Source organism: Fusarium flagelliforme (assembly GCF_020744385.1).
Source record: "Fusarium flagelliforme strain FIESC 12 MPI-CAGE-AA-0113 chromosome Unknown B0J16scaffold_1, whole genome shotgun sequence".
Lineage (NCBI taxonomy): Eukaryota > Fungi > Ascomycota > Sordariomycetes > Hypocreales > Nectriaceae > Fusarium > Fusarium flagelliforme.
The window spans coordinates 2376072-2396762 of NW_025763503.1; the positions used below are offsets into that span (position 1 = coordinate 2376072).

The 20691-nt window shown below is 51.1% G+C and overlaps 7 protein-coding genes across 7 annotated transcripts; 3 read left to right on the forward strand and 4 right to left on the reverse strand.

Moving 5' to 3' along the window:
* Positions 1 to 47: 47 nt before the first annotated feature.
* On the reverse strand, positions 48 to 7622 carry B0J16DRAFT_327472 (uncharacterized protein). The gene is made up of 3 exons (XM_046126100.1): positions 7251 to 7622; positions 2488 to 7108; positions 48 to 2435 (listed from the first exon to the last, which is right to left on the reverse strand). Coding segments are annotated over exons 1-3 (6819 nt in total). The 5' UTR covers positions 7253 to 7622; the 3' UTR covers positions 48 to 239.
* Positions 7623 to 7990: 368 nt separating this feature from the next.
* Positions 7991 to 9434, forward strand: B0J16DRAFT_278213 (Deoxyhypusine synthase). The gene is made up of 2 exons (XM_046123831.1): positions 7991 to 8403; positions 8482 to 9434. The coding sequence occupies exons 1-2, from the start codon at positions 8191 to 8193 to the stop codon at positions 9343 to 9345; spliced, it is 1077 nt and encodes a 358-aa protein (XP_045988750.1). The 5' UTR covers positions 7991 to 8190; the 3' UTR covers positions 9346 to 9434.
* A 215-nt stretch (positions 9435 to 9649) lies between these two features.
* B0J16DRAFT_377567 (uncharacterized protein) lies at positions 9650 to 11112 on the reverse strand (the record flags this gene model as incomplete). The annotated part of the gene is made up of 3 exons (XM_046130851.1): positions 9650 to 10362; positions 10419 to 10484; positions 10797 to 11112. The coding sequence occupies 3 exons, from the start codon at positions 11110 to 11112 to the stop codon at positions 9650 to 9652; spliced, it is 1095 nt and encodes a 364-aa protein (XP_045988751.1).
* Positions 11113 to 11821: 709 nt separating this feature from the next.
* On the reverse strand, positions 11822 to 13314 carry B0J16DRAFT_327475 (NADP-dependent oxidoreductase domain-containing protein; the record flags this gene model as incomplete). The annotated part of the gene is made up of 2 exons (XM_046126101.1): positions 12656 to 13314; positions 11822 to 12597 (listed from the first exon to the last, which is right to left on the reverse strand). Coding segments are annotated over exons 1-2 (899 nt in total), but the record flags the coding sequence as incomplete, so codon positions are not given.
* A 146-nt stretch (positions 13315 to 13460) lies between these two features.
* On the forward strand, positions 13461 to 15274 carry B0J16DRAFT_13469 (uncharacterized protein). Its single transcript, XM_046121788.1, has 3 exons — positions 13461 to 13874; positions 13928 to 14365; positions 14425 to 15274. Exons 1-3 carry the CDS (start codon positions 13820 to 13822, stop codon positions 15105 to 15107), a joined length of 1176 nt encoding a protein of 391 aa, XP_045988753.1. The 5' UTR covers positions 13461 to 13819; the 3' UTR covers positions 15108 to 15274.
* Positions 15275 to 16368: 1094 nt separating this feature from the next.
* B0J16DRAFT_327480 (S-adenosyl-L-methionine-dependent methyltransferase) lies at positions 16369 to 17608 on the forward strand. Its single transcript, XM_046126102.1, has one exon. The coding sequence runs from the start codon at positions 16596 to 16598 to the stop codon at positions 17448 to 17450; it is 855 nt and encodes a 284-aa protein (XP_045988754.1). The 5' UTR covers positions 16369 to 16595; the 3' UTR covers positions 17451 to 17608.
* A 635-nt stretch (positions 17609 to 18243) lies between these two features.
* Positions 18244 to 19207, reverse strand: B0J16DRAFT_313443 (uncharacterized protein; the record flags this gene model as incomplete). Its single annotated transcript, XM_046125126.1, has 2 exons — positions 18244 to 18877; positions 18957 to 19207. The coding sequence occupies 2 exons, from the start codon at positions 19205 to 19207 to the stop codon at positions 18244 to 18246; spliced, it is 885 nt and encodes a 294-aa protein (XP_045988755.1).
* Between the last annotated feature and the right edge of the window lie 1484 nt (positions 19208 to 20691).

Genomic DNA, 20691 nt, shown 5'->3' on the forward strand with positions numbered 1-20691 from the left:
AGGTAAAAAAAACAAAAGGCCTTCAGTGTCAATAGAATGTATGGAAGTTTTTAATCTCTGAATATTGTATTTCTGCTTCACGCAAGACTAAACAAAACGATAAATGTTAAACAAACGTGTTTTACATGATAAACCCAACCATACATCGTAAAGAAGAAAGCTATCAACGTCTTTGCTTTTGCGCCCAACTCCACACGAATGCCCATCGTATACATGCTATTAGACAACTGGCTGATGAACTATCTTCTATAGTGATCCTGAGGATGTCTCTCATACTCTGGTCTCGGTGCACCTCTCATCATGTCCCTTGGGTCCCTTGGCGGAGGATCACGTGGGTCATGGCCATATACAGAAGCTCCTGGTGGAGGCGGCCCACGTCCATCATATCCCATGGGAGTGAAGCTGCGAGCAGGCATCTCTCTAAGATCTCGAGGTTGTCCAGGACCAGGGGTGGAGGCGTATCGGGGATATGCTTGTGTAGGTGGGGGCACAGGTTCTGGGCCACGCGAGCCTGGAGGCGGATATCGACCCTGCATCTGATGTTGCTGCGGTGGCATGCTAGCTCCACCAGGGTAGTAAGGACTTCTCCCATCATCTCTCATAGGCATATGGTGAGCTTGCTGAGGCGGTGGCTGGGAGGGTGGTTGCGATGGGGCCCAGGAAGGTGCCGGCGTTTGAGGCTTGGACGCAGGGTGTTGCGTAGGCCACGACTGCTGCTGTTGCTGCGGTGGTGGTTGCGATGTGTTTGGGGGTGGTTGCGAGGGCCAACCAGCGGGCTGTTGCATGTTGGGAGGAGCTTGATGAGGTGCTGGCGGCGGCCATGAAGCTTCACGACCACTCTGAGGAACCTCTCGCGAGCGAGATGAGGATGGATGGTGACCATACTGTCCACCTGGCGATCCAGCATGCGCCGGCTGACCTGTGGAGGCATATGATGTTGGATAACCCTGATTCTGATACTGAGGAGGGCCTGGGGGAGGATAGCGATGGCCACCTTGCGGTGAATTTGTCCGGCTGTGGTTCGCGGACTGATACGGGTTCTGTCTGTAATAGTCCCTTTCTGCGGCGGCTTCGTGCGATACTCCGATCGATGCTCTCGAGCTGCCCATATGTGAAGGTTGGGGAGAATCTGCATATGTTGGCTTGAGAGGTGGCATTGCCGGCGTACCTCGAGCAAAGGGTGAGTATGATTCTGGCTCTCCACGTCGAATTTGCGATGGTGGTGCCGGCCCTGGAAGTGGACGACCACTCATGCTAGTTTGAGGTGGAGGAGTGGGCGACGGCCGCGTAGGAGTGCTTGTTACATCGCTTACTCGCTTGGGTGGGGGAGGAGGATCATCGTCATTGAGTAGCGACATAATGTTAAGACCTCCTTTACGAGGCTCTGGTGGACGAGGCGGTGCTGCTGCTGGAGTTTGGACCGGAGTGCCAGACTGAGGTGTTACTGAGCCGAATGGTTCGTGCATGGAGCCCGACGATGGTCGTTGCTGAAGAGAAGATACGGGACGGCTGGTAGGTGTACCCATCTGAGGCGATCGCACCTGTGGTTGTTCACCCATCAGGTTGCGCACTGGCTGTACGGGAGCCTGCTGCTGCTGCTGCTGCACAGGTGGACCATAAGAAGGAGGACGTCCGGATTCTTGTGGCGGTCTTGACAGTGGTTGGCCGCCAAGGCTTCCTTGTTGACGGTGATGTCCGAACGGCTCGTAGTGATGAGGCTGTGGTGTCATCTCACGCTCCTGCTTGACGCGTAGAGTTTGTCGTTCCGACTGCCGAGCTAGTTCGCGCTGTTCTTGTTCTCGCATTTGCATCTCCATCTTTTGACGTTCCACCTGGGCATTGTGTTCCATCATGACAGCCTCGTTTCTCATGGCAGCCTCGCTTCGAGACGGCTGCAGTGGCTGTGCGGCAGCCAGGGGCCGCTGCTCTCGTGGCTCAGCGACAGGAGGTCTGGAGGAGGCCTTCTGCGGAAGTGGAACGCGTGCTGCGGGTTCACGTTCCCCTAGTCTAAACTGCTGAACAGGGGCTTGCAAGGGCCTTGGACCAGGAGACATTGCTTGAACAACAGGCTGAGCTGCAGGGTGTTGGCTCATGGCCATAGGCTGTTGCGATTGAACAAGCGGTTGCTGTTGAACAGGAGCCTGGGCGATAGGAACTCCTCCTCCAAAGCTCGAGAATGGTGGACCGCGGGGAGGTTGAGCAGCGGGTTCCATCTTGGGCTGTGGCGCTTCGTTGTGCATTTCAATTCCAGGAGCAACAGCTAGAGGTCGAGAAGCAGCTGCTGAGCTGTCGTATCGCCTTCCTCGCCCTCCTGTGGATGGTTGAGGTGGCTCAGGAAGCTTCTCACCGGACAGCTTCTTTCTCTCAGCTTCTCGAACGAGTCCCTCCCATTCGGCTTTGCCCTGGTCCTTTTGACGAACAAAGTAATTCTTAACCTGTTGTCATTGTTAGCAGTAATACTTGGCGATTGCACAACACCGAACTTACCATGACAGCGGTTTTAGAACCCATATGGGCTGCAATAGCTGTCCAGTCCGAGCCGAACGAGCACAGGAGTTGTGGGAAGTCATTAGATTCAGACACACTCCAATAACTGGATGCTTGAGTCGGTGCTTTACGCTCTGATGATGATGATGATGAATGAGTCAAGTTGAAAGTGGCCATTGCAGGTTGAGGTGGGGGGTCGGGTCGAAGCGAAGGTGCTGCCATGACCTCGGAGATGGATGAGGGCGCAGCTGGTTGAGGGCGTTCCAAAGTTTGAATAGGCTGTTGTTGTACGGAAAAAGGAGGCTGTATCCCGGCTGGGTGCTGCTCGAACTGAGTTGGTAGACGATGACCTTCGGCAAGCGGCAAGGGAGTAGAGGAGCCATCTGTATTGGGTACTCTTGAGTTGGACCTCGAGCGTCCCTTCGCTGGCCCTGGCGCTGCAGCCAACGTCTGGTTCGCCTTCGGTGCTTTAGACTCCTTCTCCTTCGGGCCTCTCCGTCTCTTTCTTCCGTCCACCTTCTCGGGATGGTCAACCTTTGCAGACCCTCCGCGTCTGCCAGGCGTAGCATTGGGTGTTGATGCCTCCGTGTCGATTGGAGGCTGTTCAAAATTCCAAGTAGGCGCGGCCGCTCGTCGTGGTCGTCTTCTTTCGCCGTTCTCTCCTGTGTCGTGGTTTTCTTCCGTTTCTCCATCGCCGTTGCCCAGCTCCGACACCAATGCGCTGGACCGCTGCTTTGCCTTACCCTTTCTGCGTCTCTTAGGCTGCTTCTTGAGTTTCTCTTTCAGGTTGAGGATCTTCTTGTTCATGTAGTAATACTGGATGCAAGCACCGAAGTCGCGATGGGGGATTGCCTCTGCAACTCTGCCCCATTGCTTGGGTGCTTCCAAGTATCTCTTCTCGAACAGGTTAGCTTCTTCCTCGGTAAAGTTATTGACTGGAGGCAAAACACGCCATGCTGATACCAGTCGATCGACAGGCGTGTATCCACTCTTGTCAATGTAGTTGGTATTATCCTTCTCTTCCTGAGTCCAGATCATGTCTGGGATAACGGCTTCCTTGTCTGTGCGGTACTTTTCTTGCTGCATTCTAAGCTCACGCTCTCTACGCTCCTCGTCCTCTCGCATGGATGCTTGTAAAACTCGTTCCAGGTCTCGTTCAGTTGCGAAACGACGCCCGCGACCGCTCCCTTCGTGTTTTGGCTCAGGGGTCACCGTGCCAGTGATTTCAATGCCTGTTGAGACCGAGAACTTTCCACGGCTCTTTACAGCGGCAGGGTCGTTTGATAAGGTAAAGTCCAAGTAGCGATGGTAATTGCCCGAGTAGATCTTCTTGTCATGATCCTGTTCCGCAGACTTTTCTAGATGCATTTGGTCCAAGTGCTGGAGAACAAAGTCGTCCAGAGTCGAGTCTGCTTCAATGGTGTGCATGAAATCCTTGTCCTTGTCCCAACGTTCGCAACCAAAGTCGGGAAGACTATCGATGGGCGGCGTAGTCATGTATTGCCGAACAGTATCTAGGTTCATGAACGAATCATCTTCAGACTCGGTTTCGTCGTCATCGACCTGCGAAGGTGTACTGGGCGGCTTCGAGGCTGTCTCTGTTGTTTGTAAAACAACATTTGACGCAATGACGGCAACGGGTGTGTCTTCACTCGGGATATGCCTGCGTACAGTGGTTTCAGTATTCTCCGCAGAAGGTTCAATTCGAGGTTCTGTATAAGTCTCAACTTGAGTCTCCACAGCTTTTTCATGGCGCTTCCCTACGTCGGCACCTGAAAAAGTGTCGCTTGATTTTTCGGTCCGGACTTGTGAAGATGTTTCGTCATGAGCATCCACAGGCATCTCACTCGGCTTGTCTTCTGTAGTTTTCTCTGATCTGGATCCGTTTGTTGTTCGCAAAGCTGTTTCGCTTGTGTTGACAGGCTCAAGAGGAAGCTCTTTGACGGTAGTGTCGAATGATGTAGGAACGGGGTCTTTGACTGTTCTATCTGTCATGGGTACGGGAGTCTCGGGCTCAGCCATAATGGGAGGTTCGTCTATGTCCATTTCTTCAGTTTTTGGTTCAGGCCCTGAGGAGACAGGTTCTTGGGTGATGCTCTGTTCAAGAGGTTGTTGTTCGGCAAGATCCTCGACCGTTTGTTCAGCGGGGGGTTCGACAGTCGATTCAGTAGGCTTCTCGATGGGCTTCTCGATGGGCTTCCCGAGAAGCTTTCCGCCCGACTTTTCAACGGGGTTATCGTTGGACTTCGCAACCGGACCATTAGTTGCATGGTCTGGCTTCTGGCCAGGCTTTTCGCCAGAACGCTCTTCGGAATCATCGGTTTGCTTCTCAACTGGCTTCTCAACTGGCTTCTCAACTGGCTTCTCAACTGGCTTCTCAACTGGCTTCTCAACTGGCTTCTCAGCCGGTTTCTCAGCTGGCTTCTCGGCGAGCTTCTCCTCAGGTTTCTCCTTGGACTTCTCGGTAGGTTTCTCAGTGGGTTTCTCGACTGCCTTTTCCTCTGGCTGTTCACTAGCCTGTTTGGTTGTTTCCTCAGTGGCATCAGGCAATGCCTTGCGGATTGGTTCATCCGCAGGTTCCTCCGATCTTCTGACATGAATCGACTGCTCGGGGTCATGCTCTGTGGGGGCTTCCTGCATTGGTGGCCCAGCCTCGACCTGGTTGACGTTCTCAGGGGCATCTGTCATTTCCACGTCCGGCTTCTCATTTTCGACGGGCGTCGGTTTATCAATCTTCTCGATGATACGCCTGTTCACTGCCTCGGGAAGCTCTTCGACCATCTTGAGCAGTCCTTCCCCTTCCCCAACAATCTTGACCATGGACCCATGAGATAAAGCTGCAAATCGAGCCATTACTTGAGTTGGCAGTTTCGGCTTCTCAAGCTTACTCAATTCAGCTTCCGTTTTCCCGATCTCAATAGCAAAATAGTCGGCCATGTCATCGTCGTCGTCGGATTCTGAGTTCTGTTCCACAGCCGCTGGTTTAGGAGGCACTTCGAATCTTACCACCTTCAGATTTGGTCGAACACGCTTCCGCTTAGGAGCTTCTTTAGGGAGTTCTCTCGGTGGTTCCCTCATTTCTCTTATGCGTTCTTCGGATGCTTGGCTAAATCTGGGCATGCTCTCCATGGTAGGTGATGGCCCAGAGCGATAAGAGTCTCGTCTAGAAGCATTGATAGGTCGTGTATCTCTGTCGATCGATGCCCTGGCGGATTGAGATTCCCTCTCTGATTTCACAGTAATTTCTCCTGGCTCTGCGCTGTAATTTGATCGAGCACGGTTATCATAGTGAGTCTCAGACTTTGCATCGCTACTACGCGGTCGCCTCTCATCCTCATTATAATGATCGTACTGGGAGCTACCACGTCGCAAAGCCGGTCGCTGTTGTACAAAGCTCGGCGATCTCATCATCTTTGGCGAATCAGGTGCCTTTTTAAGATTGGGGTTAATCCATTGTTTGCTGGAAGGTCGAGGCGGAGGAGGTTGTTGAGCTCGAGGGCCGACTGGAATCGAAGGACCGTCATGTATCATCGTCTTACCCATGCCCATTGGGGGCATGTTTGGATCATGTCCAGCAGACGGAGGCCGATCACCGAAAGCTCTGGGCGCGGTTGGTGGAATTTTGGCAGCAACACTGGCAGGAACATAGCCCTCTCCCACACTCAGTCCTCGGCTAGCTGAAGTTGCGAAAGTTGGAGCGTGCGGCGCAACAGGAGGCGGTGATACCTCCTTACTAGAAAGTCCTGAATCATGGCCAGCGTTGGCGCGAGCTTCCAGCTTGTTTCGGAACAGTTCGCGATCTCGGGGGTCGCCGCGTTCGTCTCGGATATCGCGTCGGGTATCTGGGTCAGCATAACGATCCATTCGATCCATCCGGTCTCTGTCATCACGATCCCTACCCCAACGACCCTCTTGAGACCGACTGCGTGGGTAGCGATCTCCCCTATCGTCCATATAAGGACCTCTTCCACGTCCTCGTTCTGAAGACCAGTCTCCCCTTCCTCGCCCACGTCCTCGATGAAATCCCCCGCCTCGAGGGTAAGGTCCCATGTTGAACTGGGGGTCCGATGATGAAGATCCTGCGGAAGGTGGCCCCCCATCTCGAGAGCCACGTCGAGACCTATCTGCGTCTACGCCCAGAGGCCCATCGCGATCTCTATCTCGAAAGTCTCGTGTAGGGGATCTTGCGCGGCCAATAGGAGAACGGCGTGAACGAAAGTCCCGGTTTTCGCGCCAGTCCCTGTCGCGATCACGTTCGCGGCTTCGATCCTCCCGGTAACGATCACGAAAGTCCATTTCCCTGTCACGACCCCGGTCTCGACTATCATCTCTTGAAGACCATCCACGACCACGCCCTCGACCTCGGCCTCCTCTAAATTCGCCGCCAAATCCTCCACCACGTGGCCCACTAGGCGCATCAATCAAGGCTTTAGGGCCGCGAGGGGGCTCGCGCCGTAATGGGTCGCCAAAGTCGCGACCTGGCGGAAACCCGCCATTTCCTGCTCGGGCTTCAGATGGTCGGCGTCTATCGCCATCTGGATATTGTGCGTTTCTGTCAAACCGGTCAGGTGAGCGATCACGCGGCGATCTGGATCGTTCATAACGCGAGTATCTTGAGGCCCTGGACGATGGAGATAGTCAGCACGAATGAGGTTGAAAGGGAGGCGAACGGCTTCGGCGCCGCTTTGGACCGTATGTGCTTGCACGAGTTTTGCGCATAATCTTGGATTTGAGGGCTGTAGGATGTAATAGTTGGATCTTACATTTTTCAAAGGCCGGGGAAACCCGCAGGAACCGGTATTTATGATTTGTAGCCCATGCACCCGAGATGCAAAACGCAAATGTTATCAAGTTAAAATATGTCGTCGGTTAACCTTGATGTCGAAAGTTATCCTCCCTAAAGTAAATTATTGCTAAGGCAACCACTGAAGCGTCAAACTCGGGATGTCGTCGTGGGTCGCGTCTCAATCACGAAAGCAGTTGGGTTGAGCCGTCGACTGGGGTATCAAATGGAAAGTCGAAACAGGCGTATAACGTATTAGCAATATCGTATCGTAATATTAAAGGCGCGACAAGCAATGGGCGATGAGAATGCGGTTGCACCGTGAGGGCGACAGTGCCTTTTGCGATGGATGAATGTAGATTGAAGGTTTGCAGGATCGAGGACAGAACAAGCCTCAGGCGTGCAGCCTCAGTTCGTGTGGCCTTAGCGTAAGCGACCCCCGTCCATTGCTCCTGCAAATTGGGATGGACACACTGTCGCGTGGCGCTTAGTGGTGGATGAGAAGGCATGAAGGGTGTCCTTTCCCTTTTCAGTTCCAGTTTCCAGGGGGGCTTGAGCCAGAATTGCCGCCAGACGCTAGACCCTGAATGGACAGATTCGGTTGTGGAGCGTTACATGCACGCCTCCATCTGTTCCGCTCCGTCAGACCCCGCCGGATTCTGTCCAATGCGGAGCCGAGAACCGGCACGGAAGAAATCTTGAAAAATATAATCCAACGGCCGGACGAAGATTCAAAGACAAAATTGAGAGTCCTTAATTAAGATTCTCAAAATCAGTTTTTGCTATTCGAATCTTCATTATCAAGTTGGGAACGAATCAAGTGCTCGATCGTCTTTACTAAGCCTTTCGCCATCAAATTTTGTGCTATCCATAATTTATAACTTACGACTCACAACCCACAAACTCTTAACTTCACCAAAATGGTCTCCAACACAGATGCTCCGCCCTCGGCGGCCACAGAGGCCGTCCTTGTCAAGTCCGAGGAGATGCCCAAGGACGCTCAGAAGGTTGAGGAGCTGGACTTCAACAAGTTAAAGGGCCCCATTACTGCGGAAGATCTCTTCGAGGGCATGCGCCACATGGGGTTCCAAGCATCTTCCATGTGTGAAGCTGTGAGGATCATCAACGACATGGTGCGCCGTGATCCACTGGGAGAACTCTACCAGGGTCTTCTAACATGATCAAGGGCAAGGCTGGCTAACAATTTACAGCGTGCGTGGAAGGACCCTGAGACAGGCGACAAGACCACCATCTTCTTGGGTTATACTTCCAACCTGATCTCATCAGGTCTTCGAGGCGTTCTGCGCTGGCTCGTTGAGCACAACCATGTCTCGTGTATCGTCACCACTGCTGGTGGTATTGAGGAGGATTTCATCAAGTGTCTTGGCGATACCTATGTTGGCTCTTTCAGCACCCCTGGAGCCGACCTCCGTCGCAAGGGTCTTAACCGTATCGGAAACCTCGTCGTGCCAAATGCCAACTACTGCGCTTTTGAAGATTGGGTCGTCCCTATTCTTGACAAGATGCTCGAGGAGCAAGAGGCCAGCAAGGGCACAGAAGAGGAAATCAACTGGACACCATCCAAGGTGATTCACCGTTTGGGTAAGGAGATCAATGACGAGCGGTCCGTCTACTACTGGGCGTATAAGAACAACATCCCTGTGTTTTGTCCTGCAATTACGGATGGCAGTCTGGGCGACATGCTTTACTTTCACACTTTCAAAACCTCACCTCTGCAGTTGAAGATCGATCTAGTCGAAGATATCCGCCGCATCAACACGATTGCTGTTCGAGCCAAGCGAGCTGGTATGATCATTCTTGGAGGTGGCATCGTCAAACATCATATCGCAAACGCATGCTTGATGCGCAACGGCGCTGAGTCGGCTGTTTACATCAACACAGCACAGGAGTTTGACGGTAGCGATGCGGGCGCTAGGCCAGACGAAGCTGTCTCATGGGGTAAAATTAAGATCGGAGCGGACAATGTCAAGGTTTATATGGAGGCGACAGCTTGTTTCCCTTTTATTGTAGCAAACACGTTTGCAAAGGATAATGGGAAGGCTGATCAAAAGTAAAAACATCATAGACTGTAAAATTAATCTATCGAAAGCCCTTTGGGTGCAATATATTGGTGCCTGTTACTGCAACACAGAAATACTTCGGGTAAAAGCTAAAAGCAGGCAACATGCGTTCAACATCACCAACCTAAGTATATACTTAGTGACCGTAAGTTCCAAATGCTTCCTTAAATGCCGTGACTCGCGGCTTACAGAATTGTAGCCAGGCAACTCCTAGCTATGTATGCATTATTGGCTCGTCGCTCCGAGTTTGCTTCAGATATCGATCTTCTTTTTGGGCCTCTTCGCAAAATCCTCAATATCATGCACTGCTCTCTTGGGGATTCCTACTTGCGCCATCACTCTCGAGCTCTTTTGTCTTTAGCGCAGCCAGGGCTGCTTGTCGCTCCGCTCGTTCTCGATCAATTTGGCCACGGGGTCGGTATCGACGCTTGTTCGCCAGGCGTCGCTCTTCCTTGGCTCTGGCGGTCGCTTCCTCTTCCTCTTGTCGACGGAAGATCCCGGCAGGGTCAATTGTATCCTTTTTCATAGCTTTAATTACTGCTAGACCCTCTTCGAGTTGTGGCCAAGGGCGAGCAATTCCTCCCTTTTTGGTCATGAGCCTTCTGATGACATCAGGCGCATGGACACTGCCATCGGGGCGTTGGACTTCCATACAAGCATTGCGCCAGAAGACGTCGCATGCCCGGTCAGGGCGGGCGATCGGGTTAGGTGGAAAGTGAGAAGGAATCATAGGGTTTTCGTCACCGGTCTGAGAATCGTCGCTGAGGCGTCTCTTGACTAGGCTGTTGCGTGGGGATGTACTGTTTTCTTCCCGTTGGTCTGTAGGTGAAATAGTCGCCTCACGATCTACTTCTCGAGTGTCTGGAGCCGGGATCATAGAGAACACCGCTCTTGGAGGCCTAACTTGGGGGGGTTCGGTGGCATTGGGAGGTGGACTTCTTTCCGGGGACACAGGAGAGGTCTCTGCGGTGCTCTTGGTAGGTAACTGAGGTCTATCCATGATGCTTAGGCCTGTAGAGAAGAATAGTCAGACAACGTAGGGTGAGATAGAGAAGGATGGGAAGTACTGCTTCTACCAGGCCTTAGGCCAAAGTCTCGCTCGACTGCAGCTCGACGGATATCCATGATCAAATCTACCGCAGAGAGTGTCAGTAAATTATAGTCGGCAATTCACGCGAATACAAACCAACGAACTATGTTCGAGTTTTGTGTGAAGAAAGAATCAGAAAGCGCATGTATCGAAGACAGCGGTGACTCTCAGGCGAACAGATGGTGGGGATAGAGAGAATGCACAGGGGAGAGAATGAAGACAAAGGAGTAAGAGTACAATGCAGTCACTGCGAAAGCATGAGCTAGCAGATTATCGCAAGAATTTAATAGATTGCGCACCAGCTGCTGGCACTGGCCGCTCACTGCCTACCTATTGGCAGTGTTCCAACACTTACCTGCGGTTAGGTCCCCCATCCCCTCCGATTCTATGGCCACTGGGGCCTCATCATTGCCGTTATCTTCTTCTTTGGATTCTGCGGCGGGAGCTGACAATAGGTCCGAGTGTTGGGTTGTTGTTCGCGAAGGAAGCTTTTTACGTGTCCAGTTGTTACCCTTCCTCCTACTCCTCTTCCTAGGCTGTCTCTCTGCTTGAAACGCTGGGCTCTGACTGGACGGGGGAGTTATCAGTGTCCTGTCCTGTGAGATCCTAGTATGTATTTGAGGTGAATCGTTGCTCTCCCTCGTCGGTATTCCTATGTTTCTTTCTGACATTGTTGCTGTTAATGTTTGGCGAATTGCAACGATGCAATTCTGAAGATGTGAATGGCTCTGAGACTTGGCGTTTTCTCGTGGCAGGGTAAGAGGCACACGCAGATCGAAGATAGTGAATATTCCAGATCAAATATAGATCTTACTCACTCATCTCCAGCCCGAATTCACCATGTGTGAGAGTGGGAAAATGAGGAATCAAGGGGTTCGGGGTTAAGAGTAGGAGGGACAGATAGGCAGCACACCTCGCAAGGCAGGAGCTAGAATCCAGTTCGAAGAGCCTATCCATTCCTCAAAGACAGCGATAAAGTTGATTGACGAAAAGTAATAGCGATGAGGAGTAAAGTCGTGCCTTATCCGTCATTGTTTGGATTAAATCAAGGCAAGGTCTATCGAGACTCGTAAGTGAAGTCAGTTCTCAGATGCCCGCCATGAAAAGGTTGTTTCTGATGACAGCATGTCCGTAGGCCTTATCTCGGTACTATAACTTTCAAGTAGTTCCATGTGCGCAGTAAATAGTCGTACCACAGTGTAATACTTTAAAAGGGTTACTTTGTCTTTGTGCGGGAGCAGCTATAAGAATTATTTGTACTGTTGAGGTGCAAGACTCGAGAGTAAATCATCAAAAGTATGGCATCTTCAAGTGCCTCATCACATGAGTACAGCTAAAAGTTGTTTCGGTCTTGAAAATGTCTTTCAATTGCAGGATACCCTCCTGGCTAATGCAATACAGTCCCAGAAGACGTCAAGGTAAAGATATACCATGTAGGTACCTAGGTATGTAGTAAACCATCAAAACAAAACCCTCCATATTCAGCGAAACTTTCAATCATCCCCAATACTTTGCTTGAACTCAGTCAAGGCAGCAGTCCACTCATCGGCACCACTTTCCTCAGCCCACGATGCAATTTTCTCGACCCCCTCAAGATCCTCCTTCATGTGACTCTCCGTCGTTGTTCCATCCAAGACTGTAACTCCATCCAGACCCAGAACGAGAGCATAGTACGCAGCCACAGGCTCAACGCCAGCTTTCTCTGCAACTAGCTTCACCGGCTTGCTCACAGCAAGTCTTGGGTTCGCGCTGAGCGTCCAGAAAGATTGGAATGCAATATCTTGCTGTCGGCAGTAAGCTCTGAGTTCCACCTCGAAGCGCGTGTCTGGGTAGAAGCGATTTTGGACAACACTAGGCTTGACGGTTACTGCGTCATTGAGCGCTTGGAGGATTGGCAGTGTGGTGTTGGAGATGCCCAGGTTGCGAATCTTGTGGGGTACGTAGGTCTCGAGAGTCTTCCATGCTGTGATGGTATCCTCCATAGTTCGCAGAGGGCTATGGAGGAGCACGCTGTCAAAGTAGGGCTCCTCGCCCTCGACGGCGAAGTACTTCAGTGAGGACTGCACAGATTGGTGAACCTGGTCCACAACAGGTGCATTGAAATCATAAGGTGCATTTTCAGCTTGGTTGCCTGGTGGAGAGAACTTAGTTTGGAGCTGTGCTGGGTCAATTGGTTGTTCATCTGAGTTTTGCGAATGGTCCAAGAGAACTTACAAATAGCCCTTCGCGCTTAATTATACCATCCTTGATAGCTCTTTGGACTCCTTGCCCTACACCTTTTTCGTTGTAATGCTTAGGCTGACCCGCCGTGTCGACACCGCGAAAACCATATTTGAGAGCAGTGTAAACAAGGTCTGCTGATCTGTCTTTCTTCCACGCCGTGCCGTAGACAAGCTTTGGCATAGAAGTGGATGAGCCCTTGAGGGTGAGATCCTTGGCTAGTTTCGCGGCCATAGTAAGTGATTATACTGAGCTGAAACTGAGTTACAATTGATCAATAACTCTTTTTTAGGTATTGATGTGAATGTGAAGGAATGGGTGGTGAAAGCCTATGGATGGTTATGATAGGTGGAGGTGGAGGTCAAACAATGGTGATGTTGGTTACGACATGTTGAGCCTCAAACGGGCTGCATATGGCGTCAAATATAACCAGCATATTGCAAGGCAGCCAATCAGTGTTTTGAAACTGCATAATCCCCATAAAGAATGCTGTCTTTCACAAGATATTGCATTTGGCTTGATGCAGTAACTCAGAGGCTTCTGCGCCTCTTTCAAGCTTGTTCGGTAAGAAACCTCTGTTCACATCGAAGTGAATCGTTTTTACCTGATACTAAACTTCTGGAATATCAAGCTGGGAATAGTACGGGTGTAAACAGACCTGCCACAAAAGTGAATGACGTTGAGAACCAGCGACTTTATCCCCCACTCAAGCGCGGGGTCATTGTGGGGGCTTGCTATTATCTCGTAAACACAACAAGATAGTTAGGTAGGTAGTCGCTCATTATATCAAGCTGGGGAACTCAAAGATATGACCGATAACTTCCTTTTTGCATGCATGGGACAGAAGATAAAGGACAAATATCTCCGGAGCTACTAAATTTAGCCTAAGACACGGGAGATCGGGCCTTGTTACCGGATCTGCCAAGTGAAGCAATTCCGTAGTTCTCATCCACATTGAATTGTCAATGTCATTGGGTAGACTACCTAGGTGTTGTTGCTGCCCCGCCATAGCTCTGAGGGGTTGGAGCTCACTAGGATCAAGTCACGTCACTACAAAGGGTGAACATTGAGGAGGATTGATCTACACTCTTCATATTTCTGAGGCAATTGCTGTGCGTGAATTACGGACTTCATAAATCATAGCTAGAGATTATAATCATGGCTCCTTACACTGCTAAATGGGGAATTTTGGCTACTGGAGGTATCGCTGAATGTGAGTTGCGATCTCATATCAAGTTCAGATCATAGTCTAACCATCACCACCAGGCTTCACCAAGGATCTTCTCACAGATCCTGCCGCTCGCGATGTTAACGACGTCACCCACGAGATTGTCGCAGTCGCCTCCTCCAGCTCCGTCGACCGGGCTCGCGATTTCATCAAGAAGATCGATGGCCCTTCTTCAGCCGCTGCTTATGGCTCCTACGCTGAGCTTGTTGCCGATTCCAACGTCGACATCATCTATGTCGCTACTCCTCACAGTCACCACTTCCAGAATGCCATGTTGGCTCTTGAGGCAGGAAAGAATGTTCTCTGCGAAAAGGCCTTGACCGTGACTGCAGCACAAACCAAGAAGCTATATGAGGTTGCCAAGGCCAAGAACCTCTTCTTCATGGAGGCTGTCTGGACACGATACTTCCCTCTTAGCACCAAGGTGCGGGAATTGATTCAGTCCGGTGCCATTGGTGATGTTTATAGAACCTTTGGTGAGTATTTCCTGCTTCGCGTTCTTCTGATATCAGCGATTGCTGACTCACTTCTTTAGCCGACCTTTCATTCAACAAGAACACTGGTAGCGGCGATCTCGAGTTCCCTGACTCGAACCGTATGGTCAACCCCGATCTTGCAGGTGGTGCTCTACTTGATCTCGGCATCTACTCCTTGACTTGGGTCTTCCAGTCTCTGTACCACGTTCAGCCTGAAGCTGATAAGGAGGCGCCTAACGTCGTCGCTTCCATCAACAAATACCGAACTGGCGCAGACGAGTCGACGAGCATCATCTGTCAGTTCCCCAAGCACAAGAGCGTTGGTATCGCAACCACCTCGTTGCGCATCGCAACAGACGTCGATGGCCATTACACCGGCGGCCCTGCGATTCGAATTCAAGGTTCCAAAGGCGAGATTCAAGTCACAGGTCCTGCATTCCGGCCGACTGAGTACAAGGTGATCGCTTCAGACGCCAATGGCAAGGTTGAGGTCGTGACCTGCCCGATCCCAACTGACCCCAAGCGTAACAACTGGGGTCATGGTATGTTCTGGGAGGCTGATGAGTGTGCGCGATGCTTGCGCGACGGAAAGAAGGAGAGCGCCTCGATGCCTTGGTCTGAGAGTATTGCTATCATGGAAGTCATGGATAGTGCACTGAAGCAGGGTGATGTGACATACCCTGAACTCATCACCACTGATGTCTTCGATGCCAACAGTCCTCTCAACACTGGCAAGAAATAAGCGACATGACGTAAAATGCTAAAATTGCAATGAGATAAAAGTTGGATGACATGATATACACAAGGATGTTCCGAAGCATTGACTAGTGCCGCCGCCCTGCATCATGAATAAGACATGAGTATGAATAAGATGCGCATAAGATGCATACTACGTGCACCATTAGAGATGAACCGTCCCGGCGCTACGCGCGGGAGAGTGAGATTAACGGTTCGTGTCAGATGTAGCATCCATGGCAGGGGATGTGGTTCGGTTGCTGGCAATCATCAAACGTGCGATTAGTGTTTTTTGGCCAAGCCATAGGGGAAGCCTAACAATGTAAGACATTTTCGCGTGATGTTGCCCCTTTTACAACCAACGCAGGTGAATGAGTGCAGGATCGCTCAGGCAAGGCACCAATTCCTAAGCAGATCCTTGAGGCCTGAAAGAGAGTCGGAGACTCGGTCTCGACTCGATGACGTGCAGCCTTACTCTTCAAGCGAGCGGGAGCACCCATGCCCACATGCCGCGAATCCCTGATACGAACGCTCTCATCTACTGAAGATTCTTCATGCATGCACCATGAGGCTCCATTACTTGACACGCGAGCTGTTGTAGAGGGGGCGTACAAGTCACCAAAAGTGTTCCATGGCTGACAGAACAGAAGAATCCCTTAAACGGATTGGGCGATGTGAATGTGAAAATGCGATGTGATAGTTGCGACGTGATCCGCGTAAGAGATGAGATTGTGGGGTCGACGATATCAAGACACCGAGCAAGGGACCCTAAATTATTGAAGCTTTGAGGCCTGGAAGCGGATCCGAGGTGTTCGTGACCAGGGGCCTCAAAATCTGACAGGGGGATGATTAACATCTGAACTTCTCATCTTCAATTAGGTACGTACCTAAATCCACGTTAATCTGACTGGTATCAACTTGACATGGAGTCTTGACATCCATCCTGACCTCATTACGTACAGAGCTCGTTGCTTTTGTTTACTTGACGCACAGTCACTGTACATCCCGCGCTTGCACGGGGCAGCATCCGGTAGACACGGATGATTGTTCACCTAATCTGAATCAGGTCGTATATTAGCATGAGCTATATTGTGTTCGCCGTGTTTGTCGTTTGTCGCCTATCAGTATGTTTGAGGGTATGGAGTGATGGAAGAGGCCAAGATCAAGCCCACTCAAGCCACAGACGGAGCCGCCCAAACATGGCTCCACTATTAAGGTAATCGCGGGCCACAGCCCGCCGACCAGGGCAGTAACTACCTGGCTATTGAGAAATTAGTAGTTGCCATATACAGAATCGGCAACGGACCTAAGAACCAACCACTTGAACGGTGATAATTTGAACTCTCAACGCTCACACACAATACGGCAATTTCACGCCCCTCCTAGGATTATCTCACATACCAGGAGTCCTGGGCGATAATCTTATCCACAACGACTGGTCCCTGCAAAGAACCTGCACGGAACTTCAAGCAAACGGTCTTCAATCGTCTTCATCATGGCAAGTGCTTCGTCAGTCACACCGGCCGAGGGTCAAGGGGACAGACCACTAGGAGAACATACAAATCAGCAAGCCCCCTCTCAAGCTCAGGATCGAGCTCAAGAGCAAGTCCCTGCAGAGTCCTTCTCACAATCTGCAGCGGAGGAGGCGCCAGAGACGTACGAGGCTACCCACGTCCACGCTGTCTACGAGGCCATTGCACCGCACTTCTCTGCTACTCGCCATAAGCCGTGGCCCCGTGTTGCTAGTTTCCTTATCTCTCAGCCTGCTGGCAGTGTCGGTCTGGATGTTGGTTGTGGCAACGGCAAGTATCTGCGTGTCAACCCCGATGTTCACATCTTTGGCTCAGATCGGAGCCAAGCGCTCGTCCAACTTGCCCGCACTGAACTCCGACGGCCGCGGGAAGACGGAGTCGAGCTTGATCCCAGGGTCTCCGACGTCGATGTTGCTGTTGCGGATGGCTTCGCTCTTCCTTACCGTAAGGCTGCTGCCGACTTTGTCATCTGCATCGCTGTTGTGCATCACATGTCGACACGTGAGCGTCGACAGACCGCTATTTCGGAGTTGCTGGACCTCGTAACTCCTCAAACCGGCCGTGTGCTGGTCTATGTATGGGCTCTGGAGCAGGCGTCGAGCCGTCGCGGGTGGGACACGGGCAGTGACCAGGACCGTCTGGTGTCGTGGGTTATGCGCAAACCAAAAGGCCAGGAGCCTGGGGGTACGTTCCAGCGTTACTACCATCTTTACAAAGAGGGCGAGCTGGAGGAGGACGTTTTGGCGGTTGGAGGCATCGTTGTGGAGAACGGTTATGAGAAGGATAACTGGTGGGTGGTATGTAGTCGACCGTCGTAAGACCAAGTGCACGGTAAGCTGCGGCAAGGTCAAAGGTCTTATAGGCGTTACGAAAAAGCATTGGATATGATCAACATGGAAACCAAACTGGAGATGTAGGGTTCACCGCGACTTACATTATGGGCAATATGCTTGTCAAACCGAGAAAAGCAGTAACCCGTTGACGGGCTTACATTGTATTGGGGATATCTTTCGAATTCAGGTAACAATGCTAACTGTACAGGTCATGCATCTACTTCGGGTCTCTCTCTATCGTGTCCCTAGATGTGTCTATCGAACGTAAAAATACCAAAACACAAACGCTGTCGACGGAAAACAACCCTATCTCTTGCAACTCCAATTTTTCTAGAACCACCCCTGGCCCTATTCTGTAATGCTTTCATAGCTAGGTTTCCAAATAGCCTAGCATCCACTGCCCTTCAGACGCCTCTGACCGATGCAAAGAAAATGAAAGAAGTCGTAACATGGTAAACAACAATCGAAAGAAAACAAATCATTCCTTTTTCCATCGAGATTTTCTTCCATTAAATCATGTCCACATTTCCCTGTTCCATCGTGAGGTTTGATGTGCTGCTGTGACCCTTGAGCAGATCCTGGCCAAAATGATGGCCTTTTCAGGCACTTTCAGGTCACCAGCATATCCCACGATCCCAAAGTGATAAGCCGTACATTCATTACCCTTCCTACAACCCGAACACCGTCCTTTGCGAGTTGAGTCGCTGAAGGAATGCCAACAAATATTCATAACCCAACTCCTGAGTACATAGGTAATACAATTGCTTGAGTGTTCAAGCTATGCGATGCGTCGACGTTGATTTGCTTCATGCTGATATGGGTCTGGTGAAGCTCTTCGCTTGGTTCCGGCAGTTTCAATCGAGTAACTGGCAAGGCTTGAATATAGAGGGCCTTGGCCCATTCCGCCTACGGGCCCTATGTTAGGTCCAGCGGAAGGTGTGCTGTAAGGACCGACGCCGCCAGTGAGCTCAGCAAATCCGGGAAGCATAGCGGCACTTCGAGGCGCCGGCTGGTTCTGAATTGGCGCTAATCCAGGGCCTGCTACATATTGAACTTCTGCAAGCTCAGGACCCATATTCAAAGGAGGCGGTGGTGGGATCGATTCTCGACGGGAAATAATCGTTCGGTTGCTGGCAGGGGGCATCGGTGGCGCTCTGTTGTACATTACTCGTGGTGATGGAACTCCTAAATCGCGAGGCATGCTCCCTTGAGAATGTGAGTGAACGTGGCTGCGTGAGGGTGAGCTCCTGTGGCTATTGCTTCCTTCGACATTGACTGCAGCCAAGGAGAAAGGGATAACACCTGCACGCCTAGCCATGTCTGCTTCCCCTAGTTGCCAATGCATAGCCTCTGCTGCTCGCCATGGAACTGCCATCTCTTCTGCCACCTTGGCCCACATCTCTGGCTTGAATCTGTGTTTCTGTTAGTACATATCTTGGGAGTTTAGGTACCAGTTCCTCCGTCCTAAGAATATCAAACAACCCCACTAACCTTTCGTAAAGTCTAGCAAGTTTGTTCTTGCGTTCTTCGTCCCATTCGCTCCGTCTTTCGAGGTAATTCTGGTAATGTAGGCGGCAACTAATCGCACTTCTGCCAGGTAGGCGTTTTGAGATATCCTCCCATTTCATCCCCTTTCCTCGGAGCTCAATGATAAGCGCATCCTCCTCTGGCGACCACTTGCTCTGCTTCTTGACGGGTGGCTGGTCCACGGTGTGAGGAGGCAAGCCTCTTCTTCCAGACATCTGTGTCGAAGCTACAGATGGCGAAGGCGCAACATGCGCAACAGGTCGGGGCGAAGCTCTGGAGACCTTTGGGGGGAGTTGCTGATAAGTGAAAGCTGGAGCAGGTTGGGTTTGACGAGGCGGCGAGACAGAGGGTTCATGAGAGCCAGATGCCTTTAAAAAGGCCGCAAAATCCACCCCAACAGCCTGACCACCCAATCTGCCCGCAGGGGAGCCGTTGGCATATGGACGAGGCGTTCGGCCCCGATCGAGATGGTCTTCTGCACCCACGATGGATGGTGGTAACTCCGCCCGCAAGAGGCAGAGCGGAGACTCGTTCTTGAGTTGGGCCAGCTCGGCGACTTTGCTGAGATTTTGTGAAAAGGTGAGTTTTGCAGCGGCTTCTAGAAGCCTAACGCTGCTCAGGATTGTTATATATCAGAGTATTATGATGTCCCTGATTCTATTCTGTGTCTTTTGCTTAGATGGTTGGAATAGTGCTCAGATGGTTGGACTGTGCTCGTGGAGTAAGGTTTGGTAGTAAGCTTGGTAGTTCGAACCTTGAGAAAGATCCGATAGCTTGTGTTGCCGATGTCTTAGTGTCTAATAGTCGTGCAGTGTAGTACTGGAGGCCTTCTCGTGGTAAATGCAGTGTGTAGTGGTGGGCAGCTGGGTTAGGTATCGACACAGTTGGGCTCTGTAAGGTACTGAGTTGCCACAAAGACGCAAAAGGAGAGGAACTGTCTCGGCAGGCGACAGTGATGGCTGTTCAGATCATGAAGCGTGGCTCCGAGGCGTTGATGGGTTGAGGGCAATGTGATTGGTGATTTCCAGGATTCTTTGCAGCCAATGAATGGAAATAGTATGATATGGTGAGGCAGAACAAGTCGTGGGGCGCCAATCGTGTTAAATGAGGCCAATGTAAGGCTTGTTATCTTATGAGCTGTTATCTAAAGTTGTAGAAGATGAACAAGTCGTCAAGACGGCGATGCGTGAGAGGTAAGAAGAATCGAGGGTCGTCCGGGTTGAATAGAGAAACGTCGGTCAGATCTTCTGCTGGGCCCCTACTAACCTAGTACATGCCGCGAGAAGCTATAACTCATGCGCAGGACAAGGACCCACGTTATGGATCGCCTTGCTTCTTGTTCCTCTTTCTCTTTTTTTGTTGTCTCTTGTCTTGGCCGAGGTCTAGACAAGAGGAGTCAGAAAGAGACGGTGCCCAAGCGGGATCAAGTCAAACGTGTGGGCTCCAGTACAATGGAAAAAGAAAGGGGATGTAACCCGGAAATAGTACCAAACTCAAAGACAAAGAGAGGTTATTGAGTTGAGAAGAGGAGGCAGCAGTGACATAACGCTGTGGAGAGACGACAATGCAGCAAATAAATCAGGGTCTGATTGTATCCCCAGGAAACGGTGAATATGGTGTGTCGTTACTGGAGACCCAACCTATAATGTACCTACAGGACGTGACGAACAAATCCATAATAGCGAGAAGCACGAGCTCA

Bases quoted from the DNA above. Each gene is read 5' to 3' on its own strand.
- B0J16DRAFT_327472 (XM_046126100.1), bottom strand. The intron at 2,436-2,487 runs GTAAGTTCGGTG...CAATGACAACAG, and splicing joins GTTCTAAAACCGCTGTCATG to GTTAAGAATTACTTTGTTCG.
- B0J16DRAFT_278213 (XM_046123831.1), top strand. From the start codon at position 8,191: ATGGTCTCCAACACAGATGCTCCGCCCTCGGCGGCCACAGAGGCCGTC. The intron at 8,404-8,481 runs GTGCGCCGTGAT...AACAATTTACAG, and splicing joins TGAGGATCATCAACGACATG to CGTGCGTGGAAGGACCCTGA.
- B0J16DRAFT_13469 (XM_046121788.1), top strand. From the start codon at position 13,820: ATGGCTCCTTACACTGCTAAATGGGGAATTTTGGCTACTGGAGGTATC. The intron at 13,875-13,927 runs GTGAGTTGCGAT...CATCACCACCAG, and splicing joins TACTGGAGGTATCGCTGAAT to GCTTCACCAAGGATCTTCTC. The intron at 14,366-14,424 runs GTGAGTATTTCC...TCACTTCTTTAG, and splicing joins TGATGTTTATAGAACCTTTG to CCGACCTTTCATTCAACAAG.
- B0J16DRAFT_327480 (XM_046126102.1), top strand. From the start codon at position 16,596: ATGGCAAGTGCTTCGTCAGTCACACCGGCCGAGGGTCAAGGGGACAGA.